This window comes from Pyrus communis, chromosome 14 (assembly GCF_041283825.1).
Source record: "Pyrus communis isolate YQ-2024b chromosome 14, ASM4128382v1, whole genome shotgun sequence".
Taxonomy (NCBI): domain Eukaryota; kingdom Viridiplantae; phylum Streptophyta; class Magnoliopsida; order Rosales; family Rosaceae; genus Pyrus; species Pyrus communis.
Window position 1 is genome coordinate 7,468,346 of NC_142578.1, and position 19,532 is coordinate 7,487,877.

The following is a 19,532-nucleotide window of genomic DNA, read 5'->3' on the forward strand; positions in this document are numbered from 1 at the left end:
TCACTGGACCTAACCTAAAAATTAAACAAAATTGGATTGTAACTAATAATGGCTCATAAAATTGGACTCATATTAAGTTTCCCTTTTATTTTTTTCAATTTTTTACGAATTTTTGTTTGGTTGTTAATTTATTTTTAATTACTAGCTAGTAACTATGTGGGTTGCTATTTTTAAACATTCATTCCAATTCAAGTCTAATCTTCAACAAAGGATAATGCGTAGACTAAATTTTTAGACCAAATTTGCAAATCATATGACGTGTTATCAAAAGATTTAATTTGGTGCCCATTCACTACTAATACATATTCTTAAAGACTCAAAAATATCATTATTTTTTTAGTCCTATATTGACGAGGTTAGTAACTAAGAAAAAAACGCATCACGATTATACAAAAACACTTTAAAAGTTCAGATGGAAGACAAAACTCATAATCTATCTATTTGTAAGCTTGAAGTTTTTTGGTTTCCTTCTCTCAATACAAAATAAATTAGTTTTTCCGTGTTTCTAAATTATTGAGTTTGAAATGTTTTTCTAAATATAATTTTATCGATGTCTTACGTGTAAAAAAAATATTTCTTTATATGAAGTGAGGGTACATTTTTTAACGTCGGCCCAAGCCTCAAAAATCTCTGGACTGGCCTTGCTCTTTCCCACAAGCCTCCCTGACTGTAAATTTATTTTTTTATTTAAATAGTTTGTACAAAATTACTAGTTTTTGACCTTTTAGGTAACTCAACAAAATGAGTAGCCCGTTATATAGAGAACGACTTAAGTGAAATAAGCTTATTGTCATATAAAGTCTTCAATAAATAAGATGAGATTATGTATTAGACTTTTTCTATGTCACCGTGTATTAGTTGCACGAATTGTCATGATAATAAATATGATAAATCTCTCAATAAGGTATAGACAATTAAGTTTAAACTGAAGTTGAAGATAAAATTCGGAATTTGATTCGCTCCAGACCCTAGTATCCGAAACTTAAGGATCTGGACCGTACAAATTCAATCCAAGGTCATTATTAACTCATTTTTCTGACCTACCACACAAAACAAACGACTTTAATTTCTTTTACACACCAATCAGCAATTTAGATAATTTGATCCCTAAAATCCGGAACGGATCCAATTCCGAAATTCCATTGGCTTAGCTTTTGGGAGCCGCAAGGGGCAGAAATGACGATGAATATCGACTGTAATGAAATATATGTTCAATGAGTCCCCGGCTTCTTTTTGGTCCAGTGGAAGTGGTTGAGTCGTCATGTCAAATTTGATGGCCACCAGAAAAGCAAATGTTTATCGATCCTTGTGGTAGATTCCGTAGACATTCTTCAAGATCACATGGTTGGGTACATACGATCGTATTTCACCTATAATACACTCATATTACCTCAATAATACATATTTTCACCTCCTGAAACTCTAAGGTGTTGCCTAATAGTGAGATAAAAAACAAACACGCACAATGTTGTACGTAATTTTAGTCTACATGATACAATAAAGGTTAAATACCCGACTACCAGTAATCCGGAGCATCCAAACCTTTTTGCAACGAGGGTTAACACTATTTACATAAGTAATCAAAAATAATATTTAGTAAACAATACATTGTTGCTATTGTCTGGACAAATGCCCATCAGCACATAACATCTCTTTATTTTATTGTCATGAAACAATTAAATTAAAACAACAACTAAAATTAAACACGAGTTATGAGAGACCCAAAAAAATGTATAATTATTATTTTCCAATTATGTTGTTGCAACTTGCACATTGACAATTTGAAGGCCAAGTACAAATACTTTTAAAATACAACTCTTTCTTTTCCCTCCGGGCGGGGCAAAACTCAGAGGCCAACCGTCCAATACAAAAAGTTAACTAACAGTGAGAGGTCGGCTAAATTGACACACGTCGGATTCGGGTTGCAGATATTGTTCTTATCCCAACGCCCAATGAGTCCGACCGACATCCAGTGCTGCTTATACTTTTTCCCTCCTGGTCGCCAAATCCTAGCCAATCCAATCCGGAAGGAAAGGAACCCTCAATACTTAAATGTTTATCCATCTGCTTTCTCTCTGCAACACAAACAACTCCAATCCCTCCCCCTCTAATCCCCCATGGAATTCCCCTGCGTTATTAGCATTTCCAAATTGCGCAAAAGCCTTGAAAAACTTCTAATCTTTACACACTGCTTAAAGATCGTACTGATAGTAGCACTTAGCCATCTGGGACTGCTTAAACCTGCAGTACAGATGAATGAGCCAACTGCCGACTCCATGGAAGACCACCAGCATCCGAATCCGAACAATTCGATACTGGTGCTCGATCCTCAGTGCCCGTCGATAGTCTCGATCCCGATCCACGTTCTAACGGAATACATCAAGAGGCGGCTTCCGGTGGTAGAGTTTGGTCAAGTTTTCGAAAAATACACAAAGCTTGGAGATCAAGATACAGCTTGTAGTATATGCTTGGAGTGCATAAAGAGGAGCCATGAGGTGAGGGAGCAGTGCAACTGTGACCATGTGTTTCACAGGAAGTGTTATAAAACGTAAGATCGCAGGTATTTCACTTTGTTTGCATACCCATTTAACTATGGGTTGCCTATATTTATAAGCTCAACCAGATAACAACTGAGGGTTTGAAAACCCTATTTACAAGGAAAGTCAAAACTTCAAAGAGTCCATAACAGAAAACTAGGATTACAAGATTACAAAGATACATCCTAAAAACAAGGAAACCTAATCAGTGAGAAGTTCAAAACAGAAACCAACTCCTGGAAGTGGCTGGACTCCTTAACGCACGGGAGAATTATCCTGAGGTGGACTTCGTCTAACAGCCCCCCGCAAGCTTACTGGTGGGGAGACAACTGGAAGCTTGGAAACCAGAAATTTAAACCTTGACGAAGATAACCCTTTAGTGAAAATGTCAGCCAGTTGGTCCTGAGAACAAACATAATGCACCAAAAACTGCCCACGAACAACTTTCTCACGAACATAATGAAAATCAACTTCCAAATGCTTGGTTCTGGAATGAAAAATGGGATTGGAAGCAAGGGCAATCGAGGAGACATTATCACACCATATAACTGGGTGAACCAAGTGCAAATGGAGATCACGATATAACGATCGTAACCAGGATAGCTCAGCGGCAGTATAAGCCAATTGCCGGTACTCCGCCTCAGCACTCGATCTGGAGACAGTCTTCTGCTTCTTCGAGCTCCAGGACACAAGGTTTGAGCCCAAATAGATACAAAAGCCTCCAGTAGAATGACGAGTGTCAGGGTTACCCGCATAATCTGCATCAGAATAAGCTGTTAACGTGGCATCTCCAGGTCGATACATTAAGCCATGACTAAACGTTGCTTTTAAGTAACGAAGTATGCGTTTAACCGCTGCCCAATGTGTGTTCTTTGGTGAATGCATGAACTGGCACACCTGATTGACTGCGTATGACAAATCAGGTCGTGTTAGGGTTAGATACTGTAAAGCACCAACAACACTACGATACATTTCTGGATGCTCATGGGGATCACCAACGTGTGCACTCAATTTCTGACCAGTCACAACCGGAGTAGAAATAGGTTTGGCATCGGTGAACTTAGTTCGAGTGAGTAAGTCTAAGGCATACTTAGACTGACTGAGATGCATGGAATCACCATTATATTGAACCTCAATACCCAGGAAATAATTCAATGGTCCCAAGTCCTTCATGGAAAACAAACTGCCAAGTTTCTTGATCAAATTTGCCAGTTGAGGAGAACTATTTCCGGTAATTAAGATGTCATCGACATAGACTAACAGGAGAAGATATACACCTCGTTTATTGAATACAAACAAACTGTAGTCACCGGTGGATTCCTCAAAACCGAGTTGAAGTAAAAAATCCGAAAACCATTGAAACCAAGCCCTTGGCACTTGTTTTAAACCATAAAGTGAACGTTGCAACTTACAGACATGGTGTGGAAACTGCTGATCAATGAAACCCGATGGTTGACGCATGAACACATCTTCAGATAAATGGCCATGCAAAAACGCATTTTGCACATCGAGTTGGCGCACAGGCCATTTCTTGGACACGGCAAGGCTCAAGACAAACCGAATGGTGATGTGCTTAACCACGGGACTGAACGTCTTATTATAATCCACCCCAGCTTTCTGGTGAAAGCCATTGGCTACTAAACGAGCCTTGTGACGCTCGATAGTACGATCAGCTCTTCTTTTAATCTTGAACACCCATTTATTGGGAAGCACATTCATGGTATGATGAAATGGAACTAAGGTCCATGTCCCACACCGTTGTAAAGCATTGAACTCCTGGACCATCGCATGTCGCCATTCCTCATGCTTAACTGCCTGGCTATAACAAGTAGGTTCAGTAGACACGGAATCAACTGCAACATGCATAGCATACTTAGGGTTAGGTTTGATAACCCCTGACTTGAATCGAGTAGTCATGGAATGACCCGGAGCACTAGGTTCATCAATATGCACAAGTTGAGAATCCACTAATACTTGCTCATTGGATGGAAGGGAGGTCCCTAAACTCCGACTAGGTTCAACAAGGGACAGGGTTGTATTTGGCACGGTGGTGGAATCATGAGGGGAGTCTGAACATGGGACAGAGGTTGTGACTGGTGGGATAGAGCAAGAAACATTTGGGCTAGGATTAGGTAAAGCATGTAGGGAAGGATTACTAGATAAGGGAAAGGTAAATAATAACGGGGGTGAAAGATTGTTACCTGGCAGATCAATACTTTCAGAAGAAGACGTGAGTCCCTTAAAAGGGAAGAAATCCTCATCGAATAGGACATGGCGAGACAAATAAATTCGTCTTGTGGACAGATCCAAGCATTTGTATCCTTGATGATTGAGGGAGTAGCCGATAAAAACACATGGTTTAGATTTTGGTTGCAATTTATGTTGATTGTATGGTGTTAACCAGGGAAAACAACGACACCCAAAGACTTTTAACATGTCATACTTTGGTTGTTTTTGAAAAATTTTCTCAAATGGTGAAGTGTTTGAAAGCACATGCGTTGGCAAGCGATTGATTAAGTATGTAGCAGTTAAACAAGCATCAACCCAAAATTTATGTGACATGGAAGATTTGGAAAGCATGACAATGGCAGTTTCAACAATGTGGCGATGTTTGCGTTCTGCTAAACCATTTTGTTCAGGGTGTTTAGGACACGAAAAACATTGTGAAATACCGTGAACATCAAGAAATTGCTTGAACACATGACTTTTATATTCACCACCTTCATCGCATTGAAGAGTTTTGATTTTGCAATTAAACATATTTTCAACTTTGGCTTTAAACTTGACAAAGATTTCAAACACTTCAGATTTTTGTTTCATGGGAAAAATCCAAGAATATCTCGAATAATCATCAACAAACAAAACATAATAACGATAACCTTCATTTGAAATAATGGGAGAACACCACACATCAGAATGTAAAAGTTGCAAAGGAAATTTAGACCTAGACTCGGAAATATTGAAAGGTAACCTAGTGTTTTTACCTAGAGGGCATGACTCACAAAAGGGTACATCACAGGCACCATCAATAGATACCATTTTATTTGAAACTAAAAATTGAATTATTGGTTTGGCAGGGTGACCAAGACGAGCATGCCACTTTTGGGCCGAAACCCTTACACCCACACATGCAGATACAGAATGCTTGAAATGTCCACTGCCATTGGAAATGGGTACAACCCATTCTCACATCTCCCTCGGAAAAGCATCTTCCGTGTCTTGAGGTCCTTGATAAGAAAGAAATGTGGAAAAATGATTAGGTAACAGTCATTATCGAGGGTAAACCTATGGGCAGAGAGTATATTGGTGGAAGCATTAGGACAGTGAAGGACATCTCGTAAAACAAAGGAGTAAGCATTAGTTTCAAGTTTATTTGAACCATAGTGTGCAATCGAGATACCTGCATTATTACTTACACCTCCCACGCCTTCATTCCCATTGTATTCTTTGGGATTGATCAAGTTCTGAAGATCAGGATTTATGTGTGCGTTGGCACCTGTGTCAAGGAGCCAAGAGCCATTCTTTTGTTTGTTCAGGGTGATAGGGGAGGACGTCATTGCTGAAAGACGAGCAGCTGGTATTCGACCTTGGAATGCAATGTTCATGCGATGGTAACAGTCTAGGGCAGGATGTCCGGGTTTACCACAGATTTGACAGACTATTCTTTCGCCACAAGAAACAAACCTGTCTCCATTACCTTGGTTATTCTGCGGGGCATTGGTGTTGCGAGAGTTATTTCCTCTCGGAGCTGCACCACGGTTGGAGAAGTTGCCACGTCCTCCACCACGAGAACGTCCACCACCACGTCCTCGTGAAGCTATAAAGGCATTGACAGCAGTGCCTTCAACCAGAGGAACGTTGTGTTCTGCCAGTCGCCTTTCCGTAGTCAGCAGCAAGGATTCAAGAGTGGGATAAATGATAGGAGTGTCACGTGCTTGTGCAGCACTCACAGTCATCTCGAACGCTGGCCCAAGATTATTTAACACGATCTGAACCAGTTCGTTGTCACTCACAAGTTACCCAGCAAGGGCAAGGTTGTCAGCTAGGGCATTCATTCGATCCAGGTAATCCACCACATATAGATCACCTTTTTTTGTCTGCAACAACGCATTTCTCAGAAACAAAATGCGATTTTGAGATGTGGATGCATACCTTTGCTCAAGAGCTTCCCAGGTAGCTCGAGCTGTTCTTTTGCTTGCCACCACAGACAAGACAGAAGCAGTGAGAGAGCCATTAATCCAACTAAGAATCATTTGATCCTGCTGCACCCAAGTTGTGTATGCAGGATTGACAGTAGCAACACCATCAACATGTTTCGCAGGACATATCACCGTGCCATCAACGTAGCCCATCAGATCCCTACTTTTCAGAATAGGAAGGATTTGTGCCAACCACAGTGGGTAGTTGGTCCTATCTAATTTGATATTGACGACAGTGGAGAATGGTTGGAAGGTAGGAGTTTGGGGGTTGGATTGGACCACAGGAGCAACGGGAACATTGTTTTCAGCCATGGAAGCAGTGTTGGGAAAGATGACAGGACTAGGATCGTTGTCGTTAGACAAAAAAGGCTCTAGAGACCATATAAAACTTACGATCGCAGGTATTTCACTTTGTTTGCATACCCATTTAACTATGGGTTGCCTATATTTATAAGCTCAACCAGATAACAACTGAGGGTTTGAAAACCCTATTTACAAGGAGAGTCAAAACTTCAAAGAGTCCATAACAGAAAACTAGGATTACAAGATTACAAAGATACATCCTAAAAACAAGGAAACCTAATCAGTGAGAAGTTCAAAACAGAAACCAACTCCTGGAAGTGGCTGGACTCCTTAACGCACGGGAGAATTATCCTGAAGTGGACTTCGTCTAACAAGTGTCTGGATGGTTGGGTCAATCAGGGGCAGGTGGTCTGCCCTTTGTGCCGAGCAATGCTGTCTCCCGACGAGAGCGAAACAGCAAGCTGCGGCGGAGGAAATTTAGGGTCGACAGAGAGGGATAACGCTTACTTCGATAGGTTAGAATTCATTGTGAGATGAGTAATTTTTCTTTGAACACTTCTGCAATTTTATTGGTAAGCCACATTTGTAAATTACCAATTCAATTACTTGATGTGTACATATTTCTCATGAAACACTAGAGAAACTGGAATTAAACAACAAAATGTGCACATTTTATTAGCAAATTATTTTTTTTTTCCTAAGACCATTTCTTACAAAATTACTAGTTTCTTTCTTTTGCTAAGTGGTAATTACCATTTTGATTAAATTCTTGAAGAGATTCGATTACATTCTTAGAGCACTTCCAATGTTGAAAGGCCCCAGGTAACTGTCTATTAAATCTCATCTAATGAATATACTTTTAATAAACAGTAATTACCTTTTACATTTTCAACTTTCAATTAAATAATCATAGTAATAGGTAATAAAATATTAATATTTTTTATTTTATAAAATAATAAAAAATAATTTTATTTGTAACTTTAAATAAAAATTTTAATCAATCTCGTTGCATTATATTTTATTAAATAATAAATTACAACCAAAGTATGTAAAAAAATATAAAATTATGATGTAAGATAAAAGATAATAATAAAATATATATGGAAAAATTAAATCTTTTTTTTTTATTTTTTAAATTTTTTTCAAATTTTATTAATTTTTTACATTTTTTTGTAGGTGACGTCAATCTTGCATTAACGCACCTTCAAACGCTCAGGCCTTCAATTCGTACCTCCCCTCTCATACAACCCCACCGTAGCCCAATCACCCACATGGGCTGGAGCCAGGAAGGGACAGGATTGGGTTGATTTGGTCCCGTGTCCACAGGATTATCAGCTCCGGTGGAGCTGCTCTCATAAGCCTCAAATCCGAACGAATTGGCAAATACTTTATTTCCAAATCCTCTCTCAGACATAACAACAAACACCTTGCCTGCAATAAAAAAATGGATTTGCTTCGAAACGAGTCGAACACTCAGAAAGTGTAACAGAACAACAAATTGTGCACAACATTTCTTTGAACTAATATATCTTCGTTGATGGAATTGGAATCAGAACAAGTCTGATTGGAATTACATATTCAAAGGGAACTCAGAAAATCAAAAGCCCCAATTTTTAACGAGGGATTTGATTCTACATATCTTGATTTAACCTCCAAAACCGTAGAGGGTTCGACCCTGCCTCTTGAGAGCATAGACCACATCCATGGCAGTCACAGTCTTCCTCCTGGCGTGCTCCGTGTATGTCACAGCGTCACGAATCACGTTCTCCAAAAAGATCTTGAGAACCCCTCTGGTTTCTTCATAGATGAGGCCGCTTATGCGCTTGACTCCTCCTCTGCGAGCGAGCCTTCGGATGGCGGGCTTGGTGATGCCCTGGATGTTATCCCTCAACACCTTCCTGTGCCTCTTGGCTCCACCCTTTCCCAGCCCCTTTCCTCCCTTTCCTCTCCCTGTCATTTTCCCAAAAATTTAAATTTTCTAACCTCCCAAAAAGATTTGTCGTGAAAATTGAAGTGAATGTGATGAATGAAAACTTGAGAGGGAAGGGGGATTTTATACTGGGGAGCGGAATCGAGCGGTCTTTTGAATTTTTGCGTTGCCGCCTCAGCTGAGATTTGTGAGCGGATTTTTTTCGTTTAGTTTCAATTCGCACCGTTGGATTGAAACTTATCGACGGCTGACCTGGTCGATCCGCGTGAATGAAATTTGTATTGATGTAACCGTTGATTATCTGTCATCGGACGGCTGAGAAAAGTTATTGAAAGAAAAGTTGCATCGTGCAAATACGGTTTTGCCGCTGCCGCAGTTTTTATCTTTATCTTTGGGTAAATTACATTTTGCACCCTGAAGTTTGGAGTCAATCGTAATCTTATATAACATCTTTAAAATATTTCAATCTGATAAGTTTACTTTTATTTTTTTTCAATTTCATACATCGTTAAAAAATATATTAAGTTAATCGTTAAATGATAAAATGGCAAATATTAAATACATTTGTGCTAATGTGGTTGCCAACTTTGTACCAAGAAAATAGAAAAATAAGAACCCAGTTGTGATGCAGAGTTGTGAGATCTTTGGTTGTGGTGGTGGTAATTGAAAGCGTAGTTACCAAACGTATAGGAGGTGTAGGAGGGTGAACTGAGCAGTACTGGGTTACTGGGGACGAAGAAAGCCAAAATCCTTCACCCCAGATCCTCTTTTTTATTTTTTAAAGTTTTTAATTATTAAAAATTTTGAGTTTTTTTTATTAACTAATCCTTTTTTTATTTTATTTTTTATTTACTTAGTGCAAAGTTGGCAGCCACGTCAGCACTTTATATTTGTCGTGTCATCACTTAACGGTTAACTTAACAGATTTTTTAATGGATATATGAAATTGAAAAAAATATAGAAGTAAATGTTTTAGATTGAAATGTTTTAAAGATATTGTATGAGGTTACAATTGACCTCAAACTTGATGGTGCAAAATATAATTTACCCTTTATCTTTTCATTTTAATAGGACGCCATTTTACCTATGGGATTTTTGCTTCTAATTATTTTTTCTTTATAAGAAATAGATGAATTGAATCTTCCTTTATCCATTAAGGCTCGTTTGTTACACCCTAGATGGGACTATAATAGTATAATCTCATGCTTGGTGCGGCAAAGAATTAAGTTAAATGAGACCAGCTTGGATTCGTTTAAGACTCCACCGTTCGCTAAGTGCTTTTAAAGCATATCCACTGCTATCCCTGCCACCATATAATATTAGTACGAAACAAATATAGGAACAAAAAAGGTTTCCAATATATCAGACAATGAATCCTTAACATTTAGAGACTCATCGATACTTGGTGTATATACCTATATATAGGAACATATGACAGAGCCCTTTGGGCAATTTGAGTGAAAAGACTGGCCCACCAAAGTTAAGTGCTGCTGTGCAGCAAAAATTCGGAAATGGATCCTCTTTGGATCCGTAGGTGGGGATCTTAAGGATTTCTACATCTCAACCGTTCATTGTATATCGTGTTCAGTTTTCGTCAAATACTATTTATGTTTAATTTTAACTAATAAAAGTTAAATAATTTATGATCACACGATACACAATGAACAACTAAGATGTGATAATCTTTAGAATCTTCGCATAATGGATCCAGAGAGGATCCATTTCCCAAAAATTCCACTTGCCATGAACGGGTGTTATTGGACTTGCCAGACAACTGCGTCAGCCGCTAGAGGCGTGGGTCCGAATTTACAACTGGGTTTTTTCTGTCAACATGTTGAAATGAGTGGTCCACTATTTTGTCTATCAAATTTTTTTTGTTTAGTTTCAATTCGCACCGTTGGATTGAAACTTATCGACGGCTGACCTGGTCAATCCGCGTGAATGAAATTTGCGTTGATGTAACCGTTGATTATATGTCATCGGACGGCTGAGAAAAGTTATTGAAAGAGAAGTTGGATCGTGCAAATACGGTTTTGCCGCTGCAGCAGTTTTTACCTTTATCTTTGGGTAAATTACATTTTGCATCATGAAGTTTTGAGTCAATCGTAATCTCATAAAATATTTTTAAAATATTTTAATCTCATACGTTTATTTTTATTTATTTTCAATTTTAAACATTCGTTAAAAAAATCTATTAAGTTAACCGTTAAATGATAACGTGGTAAATATAAAATCAACATTTATGCTGATGTGGTTGCCAACTTTGTACTAAGAAAATAAAAAATAATAAAACAAGGATTAGTTGGTAAAAAAAATAAAAAAACCCAGTAGTGACGCGAGTTGTGAGATCTTTGGTTGTGGTGGTGGTAATTGAAAGCATAGTTAGGAGGCGTATAGGGGGTCCAGGAGGGTGAACTGAGCAGTACTGGGTAGGGGTGGAAAAAATTCCCAAAAATCCCGAACCGAACCAAAAAAATCTCAATCCCAAACCAAAAATTTCCCAAACCAAAATTCCCGAAATTTTCGGGATGCTATCCCGAACCGATCCCAAAATTTCGGTATGGGATTCGGGATTGACTTCTTGATATTTCAGGAATCCCATACCGAACCAAAAATATATAATATTAATTATTATATATACATATATATATATATATTATTCTTTTATAATTGATGCTAGTAGTTTCTAATTCATGCTCTGCAACTTGGAATGCCCTACACCTTGCATATTTTTCATGTTCTGTTTGATATTCATGTGGATTTTATTATTGCTGCTGCCATAGCTGATGATTTCAGAAGACTTGATTCTTTTGTCTCAATAGATTGCAAAAAGGGTTTAATTAATTTGAATTTTGACTATGATAAAAACAGTCAGGCATGCCAGTGTTCAATTAAATGGTAGTGTGAATGAAATGAAATTCCTAGTTCATGAATGTGATCTTGAATTATATATTTGAAGAACAATTCATAATTTCATATTTCAATTTGGAATTCCTGATTTGTCCCAAAATCCCGAAAATATTTTGGGATTCCCGAAATTCGGGATTCTCGAAAATTTGGTTTGGGATTGGTCTTCAAATTCCCGTCCCAAAAAATTTCGGTTTGAGATTCGGGATACTAGTTTCGGTATGGTATCCCATACCGAACCACCCCTAGTACTAGGTTATTGGGGATGAAGAAAGCCGAAATCCTTCACCCTAGACCCTCTTTTTTAGTTTTTAAAGTTTTTAATTATTAAAAAAATTGAGTTTTTTTATATTAACTAATCCCTTTTTTATTATTTTTTATTTACTTGGTGCAAAGTTGATAGCCACGTCAGCATCCTATATTTGTCGCGTCATCACTTAACGGTTAACTTAATAGATTTTTTAATAGATGTATGAAATTGAAAAAAAAAAATAGAAGTAAATGTTTTAGATTGAAAGGTTCTAAAGATGTTGTATGAGGTTATAATTGACCCCAAACTTGAAGGTACAAAATGTAATTTTCCCTTTATCTTTTCATTTTAATAGGACGCCAGTTTACCTATGGGATTTTTGCTTCTAATTTTTTTTTTTTTAATAAGAAATAGATGAATTGAATCTTCCTGTATCACTTAAGGCCCGTTTGTTACACCCTAGATGGGACTATAATATCATGCTTGGTGCAGCAAAGAAATAAGTTAAATGAGACCAGCTTGGATTCGTTTGGACTCCACTGTTCAATAAGTGCTTTTAAAGCATATCCACTGCTATCCCTAAATAGGAAGAGCCACCATATAATATCAATACAAAACAAATATACGAACAAAAAAAGTTTCCAATGTATCAGAAAATGAATCCTTAACATATAGAGACTCATCGATACTTGATGTATATACCTATATATAGGGGCATATGATAGAGCCCCTTGGGCAATTTGAGTGAAAAAACTGGCCCACCAAAGTTAAGTGCTGCTGTGCAACAAAAATTCAGCAATGGATCCTCTCCGGATCCTTATGTGGGGATCTTAGGAATGTCTACATCTCAGTCGTTCATCGTATATTGTACGATCAGTTTTTATCAGATACTATTTATATTTAATTTTAAGTAATAAAATTTATATAATTTCTAATCACACGATACATGATAAACAGTTAAAATGTAAGAATTTCTATGATCCTTGCATAATGTATCGGGAGAGGATCCATTTCCCAAAATTCTACTTGCCATGAACGGGTGCTATTGGACTCGCCAGACAACCGCGTCAGCAGCTGGAGGCATGGGTCCCAATTTACAACTGGGTTTTTTTTCTCAACATTTTGAAATGAGTGGTCCACTATTTTGTCGTTGAGGATCACGGCTAAGGATCAATGGTTAACTAATTCTTTATTCATTTCAAATTACAACACACACCAACTACATAAATAATCAATTTGCAAGGACATTGCAATTTGGTTAGTTTCTTAAAACTTAATCAACAAGAGTTAATTAGTAACATTACAATGATATTGCTAGTTACTAATTGAAAGCATAAAAACTGATTTGCAAATTATTTAATTCTCTACTCTCCGTTTATTCAACAATCATTTATTGAACATAAAGGACACTTTTAAAACCATAACAAGGGTTTATTAGACATTAACACCACTAAACATACATTACATAGTTTGCATAAATAAATAAAAAGTGACAATGCATTTTGTTCATATTTCATAATTTGACTATCCAATCTAGTGATATTTTATTCATAAATTTGAAAACTCAATCCAATTGGACATACGCTTGAACTTTAATCCAAGCCAACAACAGTTTCCATTAATTCCGTCAGATATAAATTATTCAAGTACAAAATTACCAAAACACAAACCATAGAGTTTAAAGCTAATGGCTTCTCAAAAATCGGAGCAATCCTATATCTCATCATTCAGTCACATTGTTTGCCAGATTTCTCATAAAAGATAGAAGCAGACCAAATCTACGGAAATATTCCCATTATAACACTCATACGCTTCACAAAAGATTTTTTTTTTTTTTTTTTTTTTTTGTTGGGAACAAAGAAAGTAAATTTTATTTAAAGAGAAAGCTAATACAAGATAAGGATAACTCCAAAAAAGAGTCCAAAATAGCCAAACAAAAGCCCAATTCCATAAACGAAAATTACAATGAGAAGGGCCCAAAGTGAGCAGCCCATAGCAGCAAGCAAACCGAAAAACCTAGACAGCCACCTCCACCAAAACAGCCACCGTCGCCGCAGATCCGTCACCACCACCTGGGAGAATGGCCAAAGATCACCACAAAAGATATGATCTGCTCAATTGTCATCAGTATAGGATGGTAGGATTTGTGTTCTCACAGATATAGGACTTGTCACAGCATGCACCCCATCAGTCCATGTCAGGCTTCCGAAAAAGTATGCTGTGTTCACTCGGTGGGTGGTGGAAACCTCAACTGTGAAGGAGATTTTCTTAACTGTAGAGTTGAACACCAATGTCGCTGGCCTGACGACTACATTGATGCCTGGTGGAGGCTCGATTTGGGCTTTATACTTTGAGTTGACAGGACCAACATTTGTTACGGTTCGAGTGAGTGTGATAGGATTTCTTAGGTTTGGAATGGTGATGGAAGGCAGGTTCACATCAAGAATTGAAGGCTTTGGAACAGGACATGACGTGGCATGTTCAACAAGTAGAGTAACAGTTGAGGTGTCGTAGCCAAACGCACAAAGGTAGTTTATGTAGTCATTGGTGCCCATATCGTATATGAGACCAGGGAAAGCTGCCTTGTTCGGGTTCACTAATCCTCCTCCATAGTCAAATGGATCAGCAAGCTTCAGCCCTGCCCCTTCAGCAAAGATTGGCTCTCCAAATGGATCAGTCTTCCATGCTACAAAAGAAGAAAAAAGTTTTGTTACTATTAGTGTGCTGACATAATCACGAAACCATCCAATTTCGCTACATTACTGACACTTTCACTTGTACTCTAACTATTATGGTTTTAGATCAACCTGTTGTGACTAGTGCTGATTTCATTGCAGCAGGGGACCAATCAGGGTGCAATGATTTTAGAAGTGCCACAATGCCTGCAATGTGGGGAGCTGCCATTGATGTCCCCGAATCCAAGGCAAATACTCCATCCAATGGGGGTTGATCAGAACTGGTGGGATCATAAGGTTTGGCTGCTAATACATTCACACCAGGCGCGGCTATATCTGGCTGCGATCAACAAAAAGCTATATTCAACTGAATCTAAAGACGCATTGCTTAACATGACTAATGTTGTAGCAAATTCTACCTTCAAAATTGTTGGAGCGATGGAATTAGGTCCTCTAGAAGAGAAGCTAGCAACTTTAGTCGATACAGGCTTACCCGTCAGTGTCTTAGAAGGGCTCAGTTTTACAATAGGAGAACTGTATACCACAAAGAACAACCCTGTCACATTTGTTTAGAAACAGAATAATGATTCTTAAATAATTATAGTGGTGGAAAAATGAAGATACCTTGTGGAACTCATGTAGAACATTATCTCGGTGCCATGCTCGTAGTCAACTACAATGTAGGGGAAGTCAACAATGCCAGGAGATAAGAGATTACTGGGAGGCATTGCAATAATCAACCCGGCTGCGCCTGCATTTTTAACAGCAAGTATGGTGCTCTCTACTAGCCCAGGCATCGTTGTCAAGTAAATGACTACATTTCCAGCCAGTGTGTTATCAAGTGTCAGGGAATCATAGACACTGCAAGGAAGTATTTTGTGTTATGGTTTTTGTTCCCAAAATTGAAAGAAATATACTTACCATGGGGATCCCACTATGGTGGTATCCAAGCCAATCATGCATTGCCTTGAGTTTTAACTTTCCAACACTGCAGTATATGATTTGCTTGAGATACTGCCATAGTGGTTTTAGGTAGGTTTTTCTCTTCAACATCACCAGCAAACAAGAGAACAAAGAAATTAAAAAAAAGTGAGAATAAATACATTACCCATATGGTGTTGGTAAGGGTTCTGAGATTTCCAGTTGCACCAAACGAGTAAAACCAACCTCTTTTCCTACAAACAAGGCTTGCCCCTGAAATATTTATAGAACAAATCAATGGAGTAAAAGTAAAAAATATTAATGCTTAATCAGAAAAAGGAAAATTATATTAATGATCAATTTAGAGAAGTTAATTTGCAACGTATTTTGTATGAGTTACCAGTAGAGTTTTGTTATTTCCGAGAGTGATGGGCGTGGGGAAGGATCTGTCCATGGTGGTAGCTGCAACAGTTATGATCCAGGGTGCTACGTTCGACACTGTCTGAGGAGCAGGTCCAGCATTGCCTGCAGAACAAACAACAGTAATACCTTTGGCCACAGCATAGAATGAGCCTATGGCAATCCCATCGTGCATAACAACCTCTTCAAACTTAAAATTAGGATCGTCACTGCCAATAGAGATCGACAATACATCTACACCATCATGTATTGCTTCATCAAAAGCTTTAAGCAAATCAACGTTAGCGCACGGATTTGTTGACACATTCCAACATGCCTTGTACACGGCCAAATGAGCCTGTGGTGCACCACCTCGGACAACTCCTAGGGCAAGCCCTTTGTAACTTGCATTGGCCACAAATGAACCAGTAGCGGTTGTGGCAGTGTGTGTTCCGTGTCCTACTTGATCTCTTGGAGACAAGACCTCCCCAGATTCTGCGGTGTGGTCAACACGGAATCCAGCTCTGAACCACTTTGCTCCTATAAGTTTTCTGTTGCATTCTGTTTTGGCATCGAAGTCGCGTCCTGATACACATCCGCCCTTCCAACGAGTAGGGATTGGCCCAACCCCGTGATCATTTAGCATTTTCGACTCTGGCCATATTCCGGAGTCAATGATGCCAATGATAACCCCATCTCCCTTGTTGGTCTCATGCATTAAATTGGTGGGAGAATGAGAAGAGAGGCCTAGGTAATCCCAACTCCTAGTAGTTTGCAGTGTGTAAAAGGTATTTGGCATGACATGAACAACTTCAGAGAACTCTATCAAGATTGAACAGCAGTAATATAATCATTAGTTATGATCCGAAATTTTTGGGGTATACAGAATTGTTTGTTCAAAAGTACGCACCTGAAATCTTCTTGACTTGCGACTCTGTAAGCTTGGCTGCGAAGCCAGAGAAGCCGTGTTTATAGCTATAGACCATTGATTCAATGGCGGCTTCTTTGCTGTGACATACGGATTAAACCACGCATATTTAGCAACCATTTTTAGATATTTTATCTGCGTGTATTCAATTAAGAATTTGAGAGATTTTAATGGATTTATAAATCAATAGAGTTTAAGGGAGTTTAATTGAGTTATAGAGATTTCACGAAAAATTTTGATTCAATTCCTTCGAAATCTTAAGGGTAGAGGAGAGATTTGTGAATGCTTAAATTACACTATCTTCAATTCCCTTAAATTCCTCAACTTTTTAAAATTATTTCAAATAAATTCTTAATTAAATACATCTAAAATGTTATAAACTTGTTTGAAGCCCTAATTAAATACACTCAGATTTCCGAGAATTTTAATAAATTATCTTAAAATCCTGATTGAAGATGTTAAATTTCAGAAAATCACTTAAAATCAAAATTGAATACCCCTATATTCATTAAAGAATTAAAAGCCCTTAAATTCTCAATTGAATAAACTAAATTAAGTCACATTCAGTCATGCAATTAAGTTTGAAAAGCAGCAAAACTATGAATTAAGCTAATTTATCTTCAGATGTCTATACTGAACTCATTCTTGAAATTAGATCCTATTGTCTCCACATCTTCTTACTGAGGATCCCGAAGATCAATTGATACCAACCGTTTATCATAAGTCGTGCAACCACAGCTTTTCTCCTTTTTATATTTTCAACCGTTTTGCATGAAAAATATTAAAAATAAAAAATTGTGATTACACAATTTTTTATGAAGATTTGTATTAATTGATCCCTGCAATCTCCAATGAGGAGATCCGGAGAGGATCTCTCTTTCTTTATAGAGAAGATTGAAGTAGCGTGAGGTACTAATGTTATGTGTGTAAATTTACCTGCCAACAACTGATGCCAGCATCTCATGATGGAAATCGGTTAAAAGCTCAGGATCCTCGTTCTGCTTCGCACCCAAATAAACTATGTGCAGCTACATAGGATAGACAGTAATTTACAGTTAGTATTCAGATCGAATAAATCAAAAGAACATCTAGAGATATAAATTTAAAAAAAAAAGAAAAAGAGTGCGGAAAGCTTTTGAAGCAGTTCATACTTACTTTACTCTTGCCATCAACTGGTGCAATCAGAGTGTTGATGGCATAGAAAACTAACAGAGAAATCAGTGCCACTAACGGTTGAGCCTTGTTGCTCTTACCCTTCACCCGGAGGCAACCCATTCTATCTCTCTCAAACAGATTTGTTGCAGTAATTGAAGTGAACGCGGATATTTATAGGAGCGGAATCGAGCGGCACGTGCAGACACGCCCGGACATGCCGACGCGGTTCCGGTGGAGAGATCCATGTGCAGCGCAAAGTACCGGAGTCTTTTCTTACATTCTCTTTTTCACTTTCTTGTGGAAAAATGTTGATGTTGTCAGATAATTTTGTAGACATTTGCTTCCCATTATTTTTGTTTTTATTTTTAATTTGGTTATTTAATCTAAGAGTTAAAAGGAAATAGAGAAGTTGGAGGGAAAAAATGGAATGCAAAAAAAGGTATTTTTAGTATTTGGCATGATTTTTCTTCTTTGTTGTGGTCATCGTTCATGCTTCCATGCAATGCAGCTATTATGAGATGCTCATTAGACAATATTTATGGGCCCCAAAATTTAGGAGGCCCCAAAAATATTTTTTATTTAATATAATAATATATAAAAGAGAAAATTAGAATCCTCTACAGTTTTTCTAGATCACTTAGATTAAGCATCTGTGCCTTTTTAAAATTTGATTAAAGTACTTTGACCAATAGCTACCTTAAGCTAAATTACATGTCATTATTATATTTTTTAAAATTAAAATAATTTTAAATTTATCATTTTATCTGCATGATGCACTTTTCCTTATTTAGTGGAGATATTAGCAATTAAACTATATTTTCTCTTCTTCCAGATATGTTTTTTCAATCATAGTCTTTTTTTTTTTTAATGCAAATATTTAATATTATTTCTTTTTCCAAATGGTTTTTTATTTTCAAATAGTTGCTGATCAACATAAAAGCTCCGTGTAATATTCAATTTTTTTTGTGCTGTTTTTTTGGTATAGTTGTTGATGAATTATTATTAGGTACAATAAATAACGTTTATATTATCTGCGGGTACGTTTGAATTTACAAAAATCATTAATTAGTACGTTTATTTGCAATTTTGGTACGTTTGATTTGATGCATATTATTAATATTGGTACATTATTTTTATTTTGTACACATTATGTATTGGTACGTTTATATTTTTCTCAATCCTATTTTCTCTTAACATACTAAAAGAAAAACTTATTTTGGTACATTTGATTTTGTGGAATTTAAAAAAAAATTAAACTATTTTGGAAAGAAAATATCTTAAATTGTAGATTGTCACATCCCGGCCCGGGGGGCACCAATTTCCGGGCC

At 37.4% G+C, this 19,532-nt stretch overlaps 3 protein-coding genes across 3 annotated transcripts; 1 reads left to right on the forward strand and 2 right to left on the reverse strand.

Annotated features, from left to right (window-relative positions):
* The first annotated feature begins 2,011 nt into the window (after positions 1-2,011).
* LOC137712302 (uncharacterized) lies at positions 2,012-7,660 on the forward strand. Its single transcript, XM_088683924.1, has 3 exons — positions 2,012-2,548; positions 6,973-7,090; positions 7,397-7,660. The coding sequence occupies exons 1-3, from the start codon at positions 2,118-2,120 to the stop codon at positions 7,574-7,576; spliced, it is 729 nt and encodes a 242-aa protein (XP_088540050.1). The 5' UTR covers positions 2,012-2,117; the 3' UTR covers positions 7,577-7,660.
* Positions 7,661-8,412: 752 nt separating this feature from the next.
* Positions 8,413-9,054, reverse strand: LOC137713158 (histone H4). Its single transcript, XM_068452423.2, has one exon. It carries the CDS (start codon positions 8,994-8,996, stop codon positions 8,685-8,687), a length of 312 nt encoding a protein of 103 aa, XP_068308524.1. The 5' UTR covers positions 8,997-9,054; the 3' UTR covers positions 8,413-8,684.
* A 5,149-nt stretch (positions 9,055-14,203) lies between these two features.
* Positions 14,204-18,708, reverse strand: LOC137712860 (subtilisin-like protease SBT3.5). The gene is made up of 9 exons (XM_088684290.1): positions 18,205-18,708; positions 17,986-18,077; positions 17,032-17,129; positions 16,123-16,943; positions 15,910-15,995; positions 15,426-15,662; positions 15,221-15,335; positions 14,934-15,141; positions 14,204-14,812 (listed from the first exon to the last, which is right to left on the reverse strand). Exons 1-9 carry the CDS (start codon positions 18,322-18,324, stop codon positions 14,241-14,243), a joined length of 2,349 nt encoding a protein of 782 aa, XP_088540416.1. The 5' UTR covers positions 18,325-18,708; the 3' UTR covers positions 14,204-14,240.
* Positions 18,709-19,532: the final 824 nt, after the last annotated feature.

Bases quoted from the DNA above. Each gene is read 5' to 3' on its own strand.
- LOC137712860 (XM_088684290.1), bottom strand. From the start codon at position 18,324: ATGGGTTGCCTCCGGGTGAAGGGTAAGAGCAACAAGGCTCAACCGTTA. The intron at 15,996-16,122 runs GTAACTCATACA...TAAATATTTCAG, and splicing joins GAAATAACAAAACTCTACTG to GGGCAAGCCTTGTTTGTAGG. The intron at 15,336-15,425 runs GTATCTTCATTT...TGTGGTATACAG, and splicing joins TTCTACATGAGTTCCACAAG to TTCTCCTATTGTAAAACTGA.
- LOC137712302 (XM_088683924.1), top strand. From the start codon at position 2,118: ATGGAATTCCCCTGCGTTATTAGCATTTCCAAATTGCGCAAAAGCCTT. The intron at 2,549-6,972 runs GTAAGATCGCAG...TATTGACGACAG, and splicing joins CACAGGAAGTGTTATAAAAC to TGGAGAATGGTTGGAAGGTA. The intron at 7,091-7,396 runs GTTAGACAAAAA...ATTATCCTGAAG, and splicing joins ACAGGACTAGGATCGTTGTC to TGGACTTCGTCTAACAAGTG.
- LOC137713158 (XM_068452423.2), bottom strand. From the start codon at position 8,996: ATGACAGGGAGAGGAAAGGGAGGAAAGGGGCTGGGAAAGGGTGGAGCC.